The following is a 20,262-nucleotide window of genomic DNA, read 5'->3' on the forward strand; positions in this document are numbered from 1 at the left end:
AATACGACCATTAAGGCGTGCTTGAGGTGTAGGGTGAAGAGACTTTTCTCGTGATTTGTACTTTTCGGGCACCCTGATTTTATGTACCTAATTCCACCATAATTTCGGCATCTTTTGAGGTTTGCCGATCATAAACAGCTTCACTGGCCCACGTACAACGATCATCGTTTCCTCCGTAGGCAGCACAAACTGACCCGAGGTTCGGAATTGAGTAATTTTTTGAGTGGCAATCTGAAGCTGAAGGCCCTGTATCTCGGCATAAAGGGGTGCGATCGACGACTATTCATATGTATGATTTTTCCCGGATTATGGCATTTTGCTGCCCGCAGTTAAAGGCACAACAACTTTTTGCACCCTGTATATTGACTTTTCTGCTGGTGGCGCGGATGCCCCAACTCGTAGCGCAATTTTCTTCGCGCCCTGTATGGTTCTGCTGTAGGACACTAATGAGTCATACGTCAAAAAGTTAAGTTTCTGCAGCATACTTTTGCGACGCTTTCGCCTGCGGCAGTTCAGCTGGTTCGCTCCAGTTTGATCCATAGACAATAAATTTCCCTCAACCAAAATTACTATCAACTTATAAGTAAAATACTAAAAAGGTTATTTACAGACCCACAATAAATTAACTTGTCTACGGATATTCAAAACCGCTTTGCTTTGGAATTTGCTCAGGTCCAACGTGGCTGGCAAAAATTAATCCGACGGGTCCCATCCGAAAACACCATGCACTCAACCTCGCTAGAGCACGACACACAACAACCCTCAAATCCATAAACTATTTACTATTTCATTCATTGATTCGATTGTCGATAGAGGCGGAGTTTCGGCCTCAAAGCCATCCTCCACCGCCTTAAGCCGCGTTCGCATAGAGCGCAAATTGGCGCCAATGCCGGCCCCGCCCCCTCGCGACGGAATCTGAAGCTTATCAGAGCCGCAACGCTATCAAACAGTTGTCTCCCAACTGTAAGATTATTCGGGCGAGGCAAAAACTCTCTCTCCCTCTGACTATTCCTGAGATATTTGCCGCGAATTCTGCCGTCGGTGTGATTTCACTACATCAGTGCATCAGTGCGTAAATGTAAAAAACTGTGCTAAAAATGGCCTTAGAACTGAGCTGTCATAATTCAGCGATGCCTTTGGACTTCAGCAGTCAAAGAGAGTCCAGCAGGAGTCCGGAATTGAACGTGGCGGATTCGGCTCCAGGGAGTCCGGTGCCGACAGCTGGAAGTAGCGCTTTTACGGTGGTTACTCCGAAGGGACGAGGCGATAAAAGTGAGTTTCAGTTCGCTTTAATTAAGGTTAAATTGAAATAAATAATAGGCAGGAAAAAATGGGTTTAATTGAACAAATCGGCCGCCAAAGACCCGGTCGCATTTTGGGTAATTAAATTTGAGTGGTTTTGATTGGACTGATGCACAGTCATTCACAGCCTGCACGCAAAGACACCGACAGTGCGAAGGGGGCTTAGATGCTTGAATCGCAACGTTGCGCTCGAATATACAGGGTGGAGCCGTTATAGCCCAATTGGTTGATTCTATCAACCACCGAAAGCCATGAGTTTTCGAGGCTCTGAACATCAAATGGGAGATTTTTTATGTTTCCAACTTTTTTTATGTAGATTTTACGTTTCATTCACCGATATTCCTATATACATATGTAGGTCGTGCACATTGTGACCATGCCCTATACCCAGGGATATCGGAAAGCATTGTAAAATGAGATAATAATAGGGGGAGTTGAGATAATAATATGAGGAAATCTGGATTATATCGTTTTGTAATAAAAATATGAATACAAAATACTCCTGAAGAGTGTAAACTCACTCAAAAACATTTTTCAAAATATATATGAAGATCTAGTTTCCAAAACATCAACTTAATCCGAACTAACGATTTCCCAATACATATTCCCATAGCAAGCTCTGTTGGTTCTTAAAATATTCGTTGTCTATGACGACATGACAAAAACTGCTTAAAACTAATTTCAGTCGAAAACTCCTTTTTTTTAATCAGCAACTCTGTATATTACGTTTCTAAATAACGATTTCAAACTGCATATACACATGACAAAGTCTCTTATCCTCTCATGTAAATTCCACTTACTTTTTTTAACGAACAACCCGGTATATAATAAGGACATAGTTAAAATGGCCTCAAAAGAGCTTCCTCGCACTCAGATAGCGGAAATTTAATTTTTGATCAAAAGTCGAACTAAAATAGCTCATATTCGAAGCTTACATCAAGAAAACTGTCTTAACCCCTGGGCACAGTGGCAACCCTGCGATATTCATTTGTCAAGCCACCATATTGGAGTTTCCCACTGCTATTATAGGGGCGCGAGGTAACGTCAGCTTTTGCCAGAATCAAAGCAGTGTTGCCGGACGTCCGTAATTTTCTTGGAAGCAACATTTTTCATTTGAAGCTCTAGTATAACTCTCCTAGCGTATAAATGTTATATTGGCCATGTGCAGCAACTTTCATTGCCGTTTGCTTACCCTAAGGGATAGTTCAGCGTAGAAATTATTTATATAGGTAAAATGTCTCCTTATATGTATATGTAAATGTATTTCTTGGGTCTATTTTGACTTATTTTACAACCCATCACTCAGTAGTGTTATCTGCTCATATTTCCATGAATTTCTTTATTGTTTCTGAATTCTCTTTCCAGGTATCCGGTTCTGTTATAACAATATCCAGACCACCTGGATCGCGTTTATCGTGTTCCGTGTTTACCCGCCAAACAGATACACAAATCTAATAATAAAATCACGCCCCAGTCATTGCGGAACAATCGAACTTAATTGATCGACTTGATTGAGCAGTGAGGAAAACCTGAAAAGTTGGGCCGGAAATTTGTTCTGGACATTTCACTTTTTCTGCCCTTGTTCTAGCAAACGTTGCACCCGGTTAAACAGCTATTCATCTAAAGCGATTCTGATGTCTTAATAAGTTACTGAAAAAGGGCCGATGCTGGGCTAACAGAAGTCCAGTTTAAAAATAGGCGATTACTAATGCACGGTTATAGACGATGGAATAAGCGTAACAACAACCCAATAAATTGCCAATAAAACAATAAATTCGGCTAACTTCCAGCGATAAAAGGGCTTAGCCTTCGTTTTCACAATATCGTCAATTTTTTGATAAGGTTTTAGTGAGGGGTTTCGATTTTGACGCTCCCTAATTCCCCTCGTAAATCTTAGTTTATTGCTATTCTGGCCGGGATTAACGCTTAATAACGGACCGACACTGGTGCGAAAGTTTTTACAACGCGATTTTATCTTTACGACTTCGATCTTTGATCGTGGTATGGTTTTAAGGGCAATACGCCAATGATGAGTTGTGATTCAAGATTCCACAGGAATGCACCTGAGAGAGAGAAAAATATTAAGCCAGAAGGCAATAATTTTTGTGCATCCGTCATCCGACATGAGTGGGGTCAATAAAGGGCGATCATTACACAAACCTAGTAGGCTTTGAAATGTCAACCGTATGTCTGAGATAGGCTCATTAACTGATGTTTGTTTGTCAAATGTTTCAGGGAAAATAGCAAATGGCGTAATCAGCGTCCTACGCTTACGCTTAACTGCTTGCTGAGAGGTTTCTTTTCATGATTACCCCCTTATAAACGTCTAACTCCTATTTATCCGTCAAAACAAAATATTAAACCAGAAATCGGGCAAAAACAGAAATTGGGCAAAAAATTATTACAACCTGATCCGATGTGGCCTTTTGAGGGTCGGATGACGGATGCTTGAGACAAAAGCTTTATTATTACGCCTATTTCGAATTGGGAGTTGATTTTGCCAGTTAAGCTAGAGTTTAAACTGAAAATTGAACGATTTGTCAATGCTGTAGTTTGCGACTAGATTGAAATCAAGTCGTGACTCAAATATACATTTTAGAGTCATTCAGAAATGGGCACGGGGGAGATTGGTACAAGGGGAAGAAGGAAGGAGAATAAAGAAATCTGAATGGACCTTGGCTTAATTAATCTTTTTCAGCCACAAGGTCTAGCTAAAAATTGGTTTAAGTTGGAAGCTTACGCCATGTAATTTTTCTTGACAATTCGGCGAGCGTAAACTCTAATATTAGTTGAAATTTTGCATTATTTCATCATCCGGATAACGTAAAGCTTAAAATGGCCAACAAAGGGTCTCTCACTTGACCGTAGCGATAACACTGGAAGACTTTTGGTCGGAAATTTTCGAAAAATTCAATGTAAAAATAAATGGTTTCTTCAAATATTTCCTCCATCACTGACAGCCGGGGAGTTTTTTACCACCCGGCAGCGATATCACGTATTTACCCTCTTTTTTATTTGATTTCTGCCCCGTAATTATGATTTGGCGTCAGGGAGGTCCCACGGGAGCTCGTTCCAGTAAAGCGGAGCGTTCGTTTATTGGATTTGTTATATAGATTTCTCTTCGGCGGTGTGAAAGATTTCCGAAGCAAAGTTTTATGCGCCGTGAGACTGCCAATAAAGCTTTCCGTTCGGGCAAAACGATCAAAAGTATCCGGTTTCCACTGCGGAAAAGATTTCCGAACGGGAAAAGTTTTCCCGGGCCCTTCCCTAAAGCGCTTGCATGGCGTATAACTAATTATTTTTTCGTCAATTTCAATTAGCCGGGCAATCCGGTTCCGCGATGAACACATCAAAGGAAATTTGATAATATCGACGAAATCGAATTACAACCCTCTGGTTTAATCTCTCTTTGGTTTATCATTTTTCGCATTTGCATTTCCTGTTGTATTTATAAGCACACCAAACATCCCCTAAATTTTTAATGAACTTGCAGCAAAATCAATTATTGGATTTAGGCTAACAACGAGACCGAGTATTTGTCTCATTTGATCGCTTAAGCCGCTTACACAGCATCTAAGATTCGGGGTTCTAGACTCTAGAGCGAAGATTTAACCGATCCTACCAGGGCTTCCTGGTTTATTATTTATGTTATTTATATTGGATTTTATCTTTATTGCTCTCGAATAAACGATGAATCAGGCATTGATCCCTGCAAGATTTCCAGTTACCTACTTAAACATTCATCGCAGTTGCCGGAATTATTGGTGATTTTGTTGTATTAAGAAGGATTTTCATGCACCCAGCAGACTGGTGAACACACAGTTTTGAGGCGAATTTGATGATGATGGACGAGACTTACTTGAAGACGAGGGGTATGAATTTAAAAAACGTTAAGAATATGTGGAAATAGGTCTGCTAACGGGACCAAGAATCTAGAGAATAGAGGGCAGCCCGTGGTGCTTGTGACTTAAGTTACGCTGTGGGATTGACCAAAACCCCAGGATTTTGGACTTTTTTTGATCCGCCCCTATACTAGTAATCCCCTGCAAATTAAAGTTCAAATGCTAATTCTTTTTACATGCAAAAAACTGAAGCTTCCAGTGGCGTCTCAAAACGGGTACTTCCAAAAATCGCAGCTCTCGACGCCCCCGGACCCCTGGTATTTTTCTAAGCTCTCAATACCTCAAAATATCTTACATCAACTTTATGCTCTTATCGAGACCTCACTATATTTAGCTTCTGAAATTGGAATCTCATCATTATGAAGTCTTCAGCAGATGTCCGCTGCAAATTGAAACATCCAGTGGCGCCCCAAGACCTTTGCAATTTCTTTATATACTTCAACTAAACTGCTTCATTTTCACGTAAAAAATAAAAACATTTTTAAACTCACCGTCATAAATTTGTAAAATCCACTTTCCTGGTCTGTTCGGGGACTACAGAGTTTATCCAACTGGCTCGTGTTGAGCGTAATCACAAAAGTTTTAAAATCTGTGATTTTTTTGAATTTAGAGGATGAATCAGTGCAAGCTGGTAAATTATTTAAGATGAATTATGCATTGTCAGTGTGGATTTGAAAGAAATTGAAAAATTGCTATGGGGGATTCACCAGTCTGGGTGAAATGGCTAAACGAACAATCCATTTTCAGTTTAAGTTGATGATGATGCTGGGAACTTTGTCTGAAGAAAAGCGAGATAAATCTCCTCCGACTGATATGGGGTGGAAAAATTTACAAAATATAGAGAACTTATAGAAATGCTTTAACCTCCAAATATCCTAAAATAAGAGAAAATGATGACAAAAGTTAAGATATTCCCCCAAAAATATAAGAAAACGTTCGCTAATATTGTGATCAGCAGCATGTAAGCGAATGGAAATATCATTATCCAGATATACAGGGTGTTATTTAAGTCTATGGCTAAACTTCAAAGAGGTGGATTCTTTGAGCGATTCTAAGATGAAAAATGTTTATAAATATAGGTCGGGTAATGCTTCGTTTTTAAGATACAGGGTGTCAATTTTTTTTTAATCGTTACATATAAAAAAACTCCTAAATAACAAGAAGACGCAAACTAATATCACGTTGAAACTTGGTGACAGTTTTTATTGTAGTGCAAAAGAACCTTTTAAGCTAGAAATTGTTAGTCTTCTTTTGCTAGTGGTGTGCACTGAGGTAAGGCCGAAAAAAGACAAATCAAACAAGAAACACGCTGTGTTAAAACAATTAAACCAATGAAAAGCCATCTTTTTTTAGTAGAAATACATTTAATAATGAGTAACACGAAACTTAGAATAGCTGCTGAAAATATCCTCTAACTTCAATACAAGTCTTAGCTCGTCTTAACATCGATTGCCGAATACGTCGAAACATTCTCGGCGTATATCTTATCTGATTACACGAATCCCGTATCTGTTGGATTAATTCTTTTTCAGTGTTAACCGGAGTTCTACAAACGAAGGACTTTACAGGTCCCTCAAGGGAAAAATCTAACGGATTTAAATCCGGTGATCAGGGTGGCCATCACTGTGCTTATCGCGAAAAAAATATAAGTTTTAAAAAGTCAGTGACGCATAAATAACACTGCGAAATTTCAACAAAGTCGGTTAAAGGATTATTAATATTTTTACGAAAAAACAATTTTTTGAGAAAAGTTTGACACCCCGTATCTTGAAGCATTACTTACATTCATATAAATTTTTCGTCTTAGAATCATTCAAAGAATCATCCTGAGAAGTTTGACCACATACTTAAATAACACCCTGTATATAGGATTGGTTAAATTTAGCCTATCCTGCGAGGCCAGAATGGGCTGAAATGCGAAACGTTGCTATTCGCATTGAAAATAGCCAGGAAAATCCGAATCTCGCCTGTTTCCCACATATAATTTGCCTGCGGCAGCAGGGCTGGGTTCAACACTACTTCTTTACACCTAACTGTTTCTGCTAATTAATGAAAAGAAAGTACATGCCTCCATAAAAATACCTTTGCCGATTATCATTAGCTTTTATCTATACCCATTACACAACGATCTTAATCCCGGTAGAGATTACCTGGAAGGCTCAATAAAATTTTCTTAGCTGCACCGTGTATTTACTTGGATTTATATAAATAAAGTGATTAAATCTGATTAGTTTTAAATTCTCACCGTCTATGAAAAACAACATAATAATATTCCAGATGGTTCGTCTCGCGGACCTGATAAAAAGTTCCCATTGCACATTATTATGACAAGAGTCTTCCTGATTTCGGTTCATTAAGAAATGTTCACAATGGGAGTAATTAAAAACGAGGACAAAAAGCCGAGCTCTAAAGGACCACTTCCTCCAACATGACGCAAAAGCACCGGCTGCACCAAATAAAATTACAAATCTCCTCGTTTTTTTGCCTCGTACTGTATAGGGTTACACGTTGCAAGTGCAAGTAGTACATATTGTTCGTCATTCGTGACGGTATGTGTGCCATATGGCAATACACCAAAGATGATTTTTTGTTCTAGACTGCGAGCGCAACTCGCTTTCGCCACCCCTTTTCCATGCCACTCCTGGGTTCCAGACGTACTGCAGGTCATTATGGGGCACAGCCCTGCCGGGAGGGCCGAGGTACCATCTGGGGACGCTCGGCCAGGCCAGCTGCGAAAATTCCAGGGAAAAATCACCGGGTATGTATTTGATTTTACACAAATTTATATTAAACGCTGTAAAAATAATCTTAATCTGAACCTAAACCCTCGTCAGCAGCGCTGATGGAATTCGGCCCAGTTTAATACTTTTATTAGCTATCCAAACATCCGAAGTAATTTGTGCTTAAAATCGCAAAAATTAATTCATTTCAATCGAAATCATCCCCGGTGATGTATAGACATCCCAGATTTCCCCAACGGCAATCAATTAGGCGGTACTAATGAAGGCGATTAAGTCGTACCATTGTCCGGGAATTAATTTCAAATTAAGCAAATCTTGAAATGATTTAAAACTGCGGATAAACCTCTAGAAAAGATTTTGCTTTTGCCAATGAGACGCGGTCGCCAGGGCGGTACCGAACATAATTGGGACGCAAGATGTCGTTAAATTTTCGACGTGATAAGACGCGATAAGTCGCTAACGCGGGAGTAGTTATACGCGGTTGTTACGATTAATACTTTGAAACAATTGTGAATTGGGATTTAAGCAAACACACCAATCTTATCGTTTGTAGTAATCTGGAACGAATTTCGCAACGGCGCTTCCTTATTGGCCGACGGCTTAAGGCAAGGTAGTACCGCTAATATTTTTCGGAGCCCCTGTTTGTTGATGCGTGTTCCTACATTCCCCGCCGATAAGACTCTCAGTGAATCCTCCACATTATCGAAAAAGAAAACAGCAGGTGCGGATACAAGAAGGGAAAAGGGCAGCAATTGCTCTGCCGATCGACAAAAGAGCAAATAATAGAGCAAGTGTTAAAATAAGAGAAGTCGTCTCGAGCCAGCTGTCACCCATGAATAATTCAGGATCACCCCCGTATACACATTACACCCCCATCCTTTATGTGGAACGTTTATCGGGGGGTTATTGTGTTTGGTCCCCTATATGGATGTCTGCTACGGCCAAATTGTTTCGGTGAACAGCTAATGGCTCGAAAAACCCTCGAAGATTAGTTTTGTTGCTTCTGGATCGCGCAACAATCAAGAACAGGTTTAATCCGGCGAGGGGTTCTCAATTTTGAGAAATAGGAAAGAGGTTCGCGCGGAGAGAGAGAGATGGATCATTTTATTTGATCAGAATAATGAATGGCATTTTTGCTTGAACAAAATTGGCGGAAATGAAGAACATGCCATGAACAACAATGACTCAACAAAAGCAATCAAACACCGAGTAAACAACCACGCAGTCCGGTGCCCATATTATCTAACCTGACAATGGTGGCGCATGATTTACAATCCTTATCCATATTTGAATTTCACAAATAATAATTCCGTAATTTTATGGGGTCACTTGTGTTTGTCCTGCGTGGCGTGCCCGATTACCATCGCGGCCCCAGGTATTAAGTCAACAGGCCCTAGCACGCGTGCTGTAATAGGGTCTTTTCATCCCTCCCCCAGAAGCCTCACTTTTTGATTTTCCCAACTCCTTTTACCCGTTATTCTCCGGGTAATTTTAAGATTTGCATTATCCGCCATTCAATATGTAAATTGGCCAGTAAAACGGAGCAATTTTCAGATTATCCGATCCTGATGTTCAATATCCTCATTGTCCTTAACGAGGTAATGAGGCCCATTTGCACCCGGGCCGAAAGGGATTTAAAGACGGATTAAGTCGGTGCTCAAAGGGTCAGCCGGTTTTTGCGTGAAATGAGTGACGGGAGCCTTAAGATTATCCAAAAGCCACCCTAAATTTGTCATCGCGTAGAGAGGTTTTTATCACGAGTCGAAAATAAATCAAGTATAAATAAAGCTTAACCTGTTGCTCTTGGTATGCCTATACGTATAAATAAAACAAACCAAACGTTCGCTAATTTGTCATAAATCAATTTTTATCAAAACCTTCCTGATCACTATAATCTCTGCAATATAAAAAGCGGCTAATTCCCTTGATCTCGCCCGAATTTGTCGTTTATCAATAATTTTCGTTCCAGTAAGTCTGTCGTCTTATCTGCTGGAATTTTAAATTACCCACTCCGCATATTAGTTTGTTATGAAAACGCTTAGAATATACGCAGGGCCACACTCAGGAAAAACAGGGCAAACTCCTGCAGGCGAAATTGTGGAACTGATCTGGCAAAAATTACATTCGTCAGTTTGTCAAGAAATTCCTTCAAGATCCTGTCAGGCTTCGTGAGAGTTAATAGATGGCGCCGCTATTGGAATTCAGCCAAATGACCAAAGCTGCTGTCATCAGTCACCAATTCGTCAGGAAGAACTGGAATTATTCTAATGATCATCAGAAAGCTTATTCAATTCTGCTCCTATCCTGAAGCCTTTTTCGCGTAGACAGAAGATGTTCCCCGTTCAGTATGATAAACAGCGCAAGCCTTTTCAGTAGTAGTCCCTATTTAATCCATCTCAATAAAGCTCCTTAATACAAGTGTGGATTTGATAATAAGTGAAAATACTTGCGTTATATGACGATTAATAAGAAAAATCGTTAGAAAAGGTGAGGCAGCTGTTGTATGCAGGAGGATTAGCGTGTCGCAGACATTCCCCCGATAGCGGAACGATGAAAGCGGGCGGGCCGATAAAGCAGCGATTTCCGATATCGATGATGGATGAGCCCATCACGGATTGTAAATCACTTTTAATCTAACACAAATTATTGTCCTGCCCGAGATCAAACAACCAAACAATATCAATTAGCTGATAAAGAACTATCGCGCTCGCGGAAACCTTGGTTCTTGTGTATCTACCTCTAGAAGTGAGTCTCCAGTAAATAACACCGGATACAGACAATAAAAAACAGGATTGTTGTCCGATATCACAGCATTCAACAGCAAAAAGTTATTTAATAAATAACCTGTAAATTGTGCATTAAAGTCTGGCCACAAGAGAGGCCACGAAAGAGGTCTTGAATCACTACAGAGCCACCTGACTTAATTTAGATGTGTGTTCACTAATATGTTGATTTGAGCGGCTAAATACACAGACCTTTCGTAGGCTTTTTTCAAACAAATCAAATATTCCATATTTCGGACTACGTGTGTGTTTTTCGTGATATACAACACGGGATTCGTGCGGCAAATTGCCGATCAAAAATTCCTCACCCCCAATAAAAATAAACATTCCGTAATAATGACAACAAATAGGACCGTGTCCCGTTGGTCCGTATACACTGCAAAATATCGATCGGTACAAACGGCCCAATATTATCTCTGCCCGAATAAATAAACCCCAACGGGATTCGACAAACTGATGATGCCAAATTGAAATGATTTTCCCCGTGTCTTTGTACTCGGACAATTCTGGTAATTCGCAGAAAAAATTTATAGACCTTAAGCCCATAAATCCCGACCTAATCCCGTGCTCTTGGGCTCCTCTAATAGGAATTTCCGGATCGAGCGACAGCTCTGAATTCAATCAAGTAGACCCCCAACGAAGTGGCGCCCCCCTGGACGCTGACCCCATGATTACTCCATTAATAATTGTCTCGTACCAATTGATCTCGTTTAAAGAACTTACAGATACGTACGGACTTAACGACATCCTGGATATCTTGGAAAGGTGACCGATTTAATTATTTCAAATTGCTCTCTCTGGCAACGTTTGGAGTGTATTACACGAATTCTCGTGAAGTCATTTAGTCTGTTAGCTGGCTACAAGCTGAGACTAATATACGCGCTTTATATACACAAACTAATAAAGGAATTGAGCAAATATAATCAATCAAAATGGAATAATTGAAAATTGATAAGTAAACAGAGGCAACGCCGACCGCGGCAATAACGTTCATTAATCACTTTTATGGCAAATGAAAATATTACCGGTTTCGGCTAATAACGAAGTGTTTGATTGTAATTACCTCCGGCGTTCGCTATAATAAGGACATAAATTGCGGTCTGTTTAATTTGGAGGGCCAAACGTCTCTGGTAATTAATCGCGGGGCGTATATGAAAGCCGCTTTTAATAGCCGCAACCTTGTGCGAAAGTTGATATTCTTCATTGTTGGTGTTTCAGACCCAATTTCCTTCGGGATCAATCGCCTGGTATCAAAATCTGACGAAGAGGACGAACACACCAACAACAACAACACCAAGTACTGTCCAAAAGAGGATGGCGGCAGCTACTTTAGCGGGGATGAGAGGATATCTCCCAGAAATGACTCTAACTGGGAGCGTTCCCCTAGCCGCCCCTCGCCGAGCACCAGCCCGGAACTTGAGGTGGACTCGCCCACACCCTCCAGGACCAACTCCCCATCTCCCAGGCCGCCCTCCGTGACCGACATACAGAAAGAAGAGTCTCCGAGCAGCAAGAAGAGCGAGGCCTTCTCCGTCAATGCTCTGCTGCGGCCTGACAACCCCAAGAAATCCAAACCTGCCCCCTGTTACCAAGAAACAATATCAGTCACTCGGTCGTACTTGTGCCCTCCCTTTGTGGACTTAATGAAAGATGCTCAGGCCCTACAAAAAACCTCATCTCAAGAGTACAGTCCTGCGTTCTTGCCCCGAGGGTTCGTTCACCCGGGGTTCTTCACCCCAGGCCTGTACCAGCCCAAAGAAGGAGAAGAACGGAACTTCCTTTCTAATCCCACATCGCTCTACTTCAGTGCCGTGGCTGCCGCCATGGCCAGTGGAAATCAGGCTCAGTACACTCCAGCTCCTTCGGCTGAGGACATTTATAGGCTGAGGCACTTCATGAGTAACCCCAGCGCAGCCATTCACCCCCATCACCATCACTTGCTGATGAGGCCTGGAGTCATGCCTTTGGGTAAGTCACAGAAGCTCACTAGAGTTAAAGCTTAAAGTCTATGCTAATAGCTTTTCCAGGGGACGTGTACTCGTGTATCAAGTGCGAGAAGATGTTTTCTACTCCTCATGGGTTGGAGGTGCATGCCAGGAGATCGCACAATGGAAAGAGGCCTTTTGCTTGTGAACTGTGCAACAAGACTTTCGGACATGAGATCAGTTTGAGCCAACACAGGTATAGATGAGCGATCGAAGGTGCTTAGAAAGGTGATAATAATCGATTTTTGTCTTATTCGATTCAGAGCGGTGCACAATGTGGAGAAAGTCTTCGAATGCAAGCAGTGCGGAAAGACATTCAAAAGGTCGTCAACGTTGTCTACCCATTTGCTTATACATTCCGATACGAGACCTTACCCGTGTCAATACTGCGGTAAGCGGTTCCACCAGAAATCGGATATGAAGAAGCACACTTACATCCATACTGGTAAGTCATTGTGCTAGTCACTGAACGGGCATAATATTCGAGGGTATGATTCTCTTTTCGCCTAAAGTAGTTATAGCTCAGTTGAATTGAGATTCTCGGCAAATGGCGCCGCCGTCTTGGACATTCCCCCGTTAATTACGCATGTAAAGTTGTGACTTCGTAAGAAATCCGAAAGATGGAGCCAATATTTGCATAATCGCACACCTCACGATACTCTTGCACCGTCGCCGTTTTTTCAAGACATTTCAACCATCTTTGTTACAAGGCAATGAATCGCCCTGTAACCTGAGATCACGTTGAGCGAATTTTAATTAAATTAATTTAAACACCAGTCAACGGAAATCTCCTCTCTCTCAAGGAGCGGCGATATCTCGACTCCAACCCTTCCTCCGGGTCTTGACGGGTCTTATTAATTGCAGGGGCGGCTTACCAGTGAATTATTTACTAATTAGACAACAAGAAGGCTATAATTTCAGTCCCTGTTAACGGCCCCCTGCGGCGTGGAGTTTAGGAAGTTTCCCTGCAGGTGTTTGGTCGATTTTCTTAAAGGAAAATCATAAGTCGTCTCTGGAAAGATGATTTGCTTTCGGCTTTCAGCAACGGTATCGCAGACGTGAAACAGTTGCAAAACGTGGCATAAATGGCGGCCGTGGCCTTTGGGACTTCCTCAATCTCGGGCAAAGCAAAAGTCTTGATTTATTAAAGAAAAATCTCGTCAGATTCATTTCGCTTGCGTCAGGCCGGAATGGGAATAGAAATATTTCATTACTCGGGTCGGTTATTTGCATGAAAAGACATTTTGCAGGTCGTAAATCAAGTTCTCCAACGTTTGGGAATGCAATATTAATCCCTTCCTCAGAGGTTGGACGGCAATATCCCTGGAATGTCCAATCGGTGCGACTGAGAAAATGTGCGCTATTTTTAATTCACTTGTTTCCAGAAAACGCGCTAATGGAGCATTATGTGCGAAAGCTCGGCTTTCTCGTGTCCCATCGCATTATTTCATCCCCCTGTAGCCCTAATTGGCCCGCTCCCTGAGGATCAAGCCGTCACACATGTAATAATATCTTAGTTAGCACAGTCGGGATAGTGTTGCAAACGAGATTTCGGTTAATATAGAGCAAAAAACGGACTTTGGGTGGGGTGCTAAATAAACAGAGCCGGAGAAGGATAACGAAACCTCCAATTCTCGGGCAGGAATAACAAATCCATCTCAGCTTTCAGCGAGACCTACACAAACTTTAATCTGCCGCCTGTTACCAAGGAAAATATTTAGCCAGGAGCCAATCTAAATTTGCTACTGTTTGATGTTTCTGAAGAACAGAGGCGTAGCTATTTCACCCACCATTGCTTCGCCTATAACAGGCTCCACGTATATTAGTCCACCTCCTCGGGTTTAGTTAATCGTAAAAGCTTTCCAGGGTTTTAGGTACTAAGCACAGAAAGAATTTATTGCTCAAAGAGTTCGTGGCAACACTTGAACTGATGGGGCTACGCCTCTGGATTTGTCGATTGCGCCCTCCGAGGGCGCACCGTCTAGTGTTATTGTAGTCTTACAAGTGGATTTTTCATTAAACTTTCCCGCTTGCCGCGACGCTGGAAAAACTTTACGATTTCCCGGACTTTCTCCACTCGATCATGGAGTAATTGGGTTCTGGCTGTTTTGATTCCATCAAAACTGATTCTCCAACACGGGACAATAGTTGATTAGAATCAATTGATTCTCGAATTTTTACGGTATGTAAAGTAGGCTTTGTTTCGCTCTATGTGAATATTGACGATTTCAAATTTGAGAACAGACACCGGTAAAATTAACAAAAAAAGACTATGCCTCGAGGCCCTTTGATTAAAATTCCAAAGGCCCTTCTAAGAAGGATTTCCCTTCAAAATCAAGATGGCACTCGCATTACATTAATTGGCGCTGGTACGCCAGTAAAGGGACACTGAGTGTCGCAAAAAAAAACAACTGCGAATCGAGACAAAAAAGAAGCGTCGCTACGTGCCGCCTGCTTGAAAACTAATTAGCGCCGTAGAAAAATCCGTCGAGACCCTGAAACAAATGAAAGTGCGCGACGCTTCCGCCCTCTTTAATTGATTAGAGGAGGAGGGGGGAGTACCAAGAATGATGAGAAAAAGCACAATGACAGCTTTTTCCGTGAGTTCCGAAATGAATTAAGGCCGGTCGGCACTTAAACGTCGACAGCTGGTTTAAACGCGTCCTTATATTATTTTTTAATTTCGCCTTCAGGCGACTGCGGGAATAATCCGGCCGTTTAAGAGCGGCAACAAAAAGCCACCCTGTAATGGGGGATGTTTTCCTAATCCACCCCTTGGCAGCTGGCGATGTGCACTTGTCAAAGCCACTCAGCCACTTGTCGGGCACGTTCTTGTTTATCCAGAACAGGTTGCACAAGTGCTCGTGCTGTTTTGATTGCCTAATAATAAGTGTTGCACAACTCTCGAAACTACGACTGTCGTTTGTTTTTTTTTTATGAAAATATATTCCAGGGCGGTAGTCCCATAAATTCGGTCCCGAGAGCCGTAAAAAAACAAAGCGGGAAATCAAAAATAGAGCTGGGGCAATAACGCTTAATAATTGAGCGTTATGGCGTACGGGAAAGCTTTCAAAAAGATTGAGCGGGAGCCGTAATGGGTTCTATTAAGAGGTCGCGGGCGGCCAGGACCGAAAACAGATGACTGCGGAAGCACCGCCGTAATGGCGGCAGATTTCGCGCCGTGGTTATGTTTTAATAGAATTTACGGTTATTACGGCTCGAAGAGGGTTCAGAAAAGGGATTTTGGGCCAACACTTAAACGGCTTACGTGGTGCCTGGTTGCCATATTACGAATCTTTTAGTAGGCTCCACATTCTATAATGTCAAACGCACCCTCCGAGTGGCAGGTGATGGCAACCTTTACCAGATTTATTTCTATATTATAGAAATGTATGCTACCGTGGCATACCGGGGGTTGCTGCAAAGTGGTTTGCCCCAAAGTTTTTGTATAAATTTTTAGGTAAACATTTGAAGTCGCAATTTTCCATTTTTTCATTTTTGGAAAGACCATGAAATTCTCTTCGCCAGTTTTATTATAAAATTATTTCGTTGTGCGCGCCTCTGTTGTTAACTGGTAAATTTTGTAAATCGAATAGCACCCTTAAAGCGCTTCTATAGTAACTCATTTGCGTAACCAAGTTATTTCTGTAGTTACTCAATTTGCAAAGAAATTGGACAAATATTGTCAAACCTGTTCGTTCCACGATCCAATCGCGAATTTATCATCGGCAACACCAAAAGAATATATATGTCCGTTTGCGGTTTCGGCAGCTCAATTTGACTGAAAGGAAGGAGTGTATTATTAAAAAGAATCGGAATGCCATTCGGAAATACCGACAAAATCCGGGACCCGGTTCGCTAATGGTGCTCGTGATTTATGGCAGCAATAGAGCGCATTCCGCTCGCTTCATTTCCCGACTGAGAGATTACGATTTTCAGGCTCCCAACTCAGGGATTTCAGTTCAGATGTTCAACCGACTACTGAACGTCCGTGCAATCCGATAATTGCATTCCAGGATGACACATTTAATAGCCCGCAATCCATTCGCAGATTAATAATCCGCCAAGTAATAAAGATCGTGCGATATTCCCTCGACAGCCCCTCAACGCAGGGGCGAAGCGTGAGAATGGGCAACGCCACTCAATACTAATACAATTAACGTTATTGGCTTCGGTGTGTAACTCGAGCCCCCACACGTGCCGCACTGTGCGAGGGATACGCATCTAAGAGACCATAGTCCAATTATCATTAAAAGCCCAGACCAAATCCCTGGAATCATAGAATTATGAGACAACAAAGGCGAAAGGTCGGCTTAATCGACGTGTCACCTTATAAAGGCGCAAATAAAATTCCTGCTTCCTCGAGAGCCGGTGATCAACCAAAGTGCATTTGTAGAGATTACTCTGTTAATTCTTATCATAATTTTTCCCTGTACGACTGACATATCTTAAAAAAACATATCCGCGACTTAGTTATCGATTGAGATCGTTTTGTGGCGGTCGTGATTCGCCCCGAAAGGCCCCGCCCGAACCCTCAGGTTTCCATGGAAACCCTGGAAACGGAGATGAAGCTATGCATCCGGAATGCACCGAAACGGGATGCGAATAGCGGGAAACTAATGAGTAAAAAAGAGGAACCGAGCGGAATGAACGAGCGGGCTCGGGAATGATTGAGGTGACGTGTTAAGGGTTAAAGGTCGAGGTTTATTGAGCCCTGATTTTCTTCAGCTTCGGCGAGATTTTAAACGGAAGCGTTGATTTAAGAATCGCTGCGACGTCAAAATGACTCGTATCGAGGAGGGAAGTGTCGTAGGGGCGCTAATAGAATTAGGACAACAAATGGCCCGCTGCCAGTATCACGGCATATGTTACTGAATAACCGGGATTAGCATTTTTAGCAACCGGATCCCCCCTCTGTAATTATTTCCTAATACGATTGCGTCCGAGGCTCGTTGCTGTTTGAAATGCGACACTTCATGAATTTTCAAATTTCCCAGAGATAAGTCCGGCGCTTTTCCCCCTTTTTTTCTTCCTCGCAGTGTCGGGCAATTTTTAAAATGGACTGTTCCTAATTAGGAAAAAGTCTAATTATAAGAAACAGGGAGGACGTTAATTGATTTGGTAACAAGAAAAGAATGCCGGCTCGCGACGGCTAATTTTTATTTGAAACGGGGTGCCCCGCCGGCCTTATTTATTATTTTGATGGGCGGAACGTGAGGAGACCCTTAAAAAAATTTCCGTCTTAGTGCCATTTTAACGAGATGGGCATTAGGACTTAGACGGCCTCAGCGTCAAGCGGCTATAAAGGACGAGGAGGGGCTTTGACGTGAAGTCAGTGAGGTGCCAGTTAGTTCAGGTTCAACGTTAGTATTTCGATTTTACGATTCGTATTTATCTCGAATCGAAATAATATTCGCGAAGAGCTCCCCATAACGCGGTGCCGCACGACGTAAATTTAACGTAGCGAAAAACAACTACGTTCGCAAATCTCAGGGGCTTCCTTCGGGAAAGAAATCCCTCGTTTTTTCTACCGCTGAATTTCTAACCTTTTCCTCTTTTTTGTTGCAGGAGAAAAACCCCACAAATGTTCGGTGTGCGGCAAAGCCTTCAGTCAATCCAGCAACTTGATCACGCACTCCCGCAAACACACCGGGTTCAAACCGTTTGCGTGCGATCTGTGTGGCCGCGCCTTTCAGCGCAAAGTCGACCTCAGACGCCACAAGGAGACTCAGCACACCGAACTCAGACCAATCGTTACATAGTGCCAGAGTGCCGGAAATGGTGCGGCGCCCCCTGCGATGGGGCCGGCGCGATTTCCGGAGGGTGGTCCCCTGGAACCCGGGTTCCGGCCCCAAGATCAGGAGTTAACCAGGTTCTGTTGGACGAATTAAGTTGATATTAAAGCACCTGATTAGGTCGGACTGCTAAACAATTGTCTTTGATTTTTTGGGGGCAATAGTTGAATGTTACCATTTATTAAGGGCATGTATCTGTGATTCTAGTTTCTTGGACCGCTGGGTTCGTCGAACCCCGATCGTGTATAGTACCTCTATAGGCGTTGTACCAAAGACGTAAATTCAATTTGCATTTATCGATTGTTTTTAATAATATTTTTCTTTTTTGTATGTTTAGCGATTAACACTTGTTCTCTCTCTCTTTGTCTCTTTCTTCATTGTATAAAACTTAAAGCTGTAAAGAAAGTGAATATTGTGCAATTATTAGTAAGTGCAATACATAATAATGCTAAATATGTCTCCTTTTACACAACCAGAACATATCAGAGACGTATAGTAGGGACACTCACCATGTAAAGTTACCTCTCTGGCAAATAATAAAGTTGTCTTAGATACGACTCCTGGCGTTTTTCTCGGCGATCTAAAGAGACCCGGTGTTTTCCCCAGGAAAATCAAAAATTCAGGAGACGGCAGGACAAATCGTCACTCGGAGCATCGCATGTCCGGGGAGCATTTGTCGGCTTGCCCACTTGAGCCGGTCATGTCCCAGCAGGAAACAGATAACTCACAATCTCTGTCGGAATTAAACTTTCAGCAGGACTTTTCCGGGAGTTAAATTTCCCTGTTTTTCTTCGGGTTTAAGTAAATTCATGTCCGGTTCGTTGTAACGGACCAGTTGGAAATCAGCTGCTTTGTGGGGCGGCCTCTCTGGGGAAATTCAATCAACGAATCGGCCAACGGTCAATCTGCCGGTCCACGCAAATTGTCGGACCCTTTTATGATGAACAGGATCGGATCTTAGACTATTGGTGAAATTTCGTGATCGAGAATCCCGAAGACCCGAATTTTGGCGTATTGTAGGCGCCTTGGTATAAAGTAAAATTTCTCCAGGTACCAAACTAATAGATGATAAAAATACAGTCGCAGAAAATTGTCGAAACTGAGGGATTCAGGTAGTTCTTTGCGGGGACTGCTACTCCGATCCAAATGATAATGGCGAATTCGGGCGTACGCAATAGCGCGATCTCAGTGCGGCAATATGACCAGCGAAACCTACACGCGTCAGTCTAATATATCACAAGGACGGTCAAAGCCATCAATTTTTTTGTCTTTTTGATCTTTTACACTCTTCACTTTAAGTTTCACCAGAATTTGCGTGAACATAAATTCCCCCCTAAAAACCCAAATCCGTCCCTGTATAAAGACAAATTGGATTTTGCTGCTGTTAGAACGAAAGCTTTTTTTATCTCGGCAGAAGCGGTCAAATGATGGACGATTTCGCCGGGCTCCAGTTATTAAATCTTTTTTCGCTTTTTCGTCGATTTTCTTCCCTCCAGAATGATTGACCATCGGGAATTATGTTAACGCACGTTTTTCCTTCATCGAGAAAAAACCACAAAAATCCATGGGCCAACATTTTACTGAAAATAAACTTTTACAGGAAGTGTTTGATGTATCTTTTTATCGGGTAAACCTAAGGGAACTCGTCAGAAAGGGTGGCGTGAATGCCAATGAATCATATCAACAGGATCATTGTGTACAAGGTGGTCTACGTAAGACGGTTCACTACCTTATCTCAAAAACCGTAACGGTTG

General features: G+C 42.1%; 1 protein-coding gene across 2 annotated transcripts; it reads left to right on the forward strand.

Annotated features, from left to right (window-relative positions):
- The first annotated feature begins 962 nt into the window (after nucleotides 1–962).
- On the forward strand, nucleotides 963–19,065 carry LOC136417112 (zinc finger protein Gfi-1b-like). 2 transcript variants are annotated; one of them, XM_066402645.1, is made up of 6 exons: nucleotides 963–1,272; nucleotides 7,801–7,962; nucleotides 11,947–12,696; nucleotides 12,747–12,909; nucleotides 12,977–13,158; nucleotides 18,282–19,065. In XM_066402645.1, the coding sequence occupies exons 1-6, from the start codon at nucleotides 1,098–1,100 to the stop codon at nucleotides 18,473–18,475; spliced, it is 1,626 nt and encodes a 541-aa protein (XP_066258742.1). In that variant the 5' UTR covers nucleotides 963–1,097; the 3' UTR covers nucleotides 18,476–19,065. The 2 variants fall into 2 exon arrangements, with proteins under 2 accessions (XP_066258742.1, XP_066258743.1); XM_066402646.1 differs by having other exon boundaries at nucleotides 12,756–12,909.
- Nucleotides 19,066–20,262: the final 1,197 nt, after the last annotated feature.

The sequence above is a fragment of the Euwallacea similis genome, chromosome 26 (assembly GCF_039881205.1).
Source record: "Euwallacea similis isolate ESF13 chromosome 26, ESF131.1, whole genome shotgun sequence".
NCBI lineage: Eukaryota > Metazoa > Arthropoda > Insecta > Coleoptera > Curculionidae > Euwallacea > Euwallacea similis.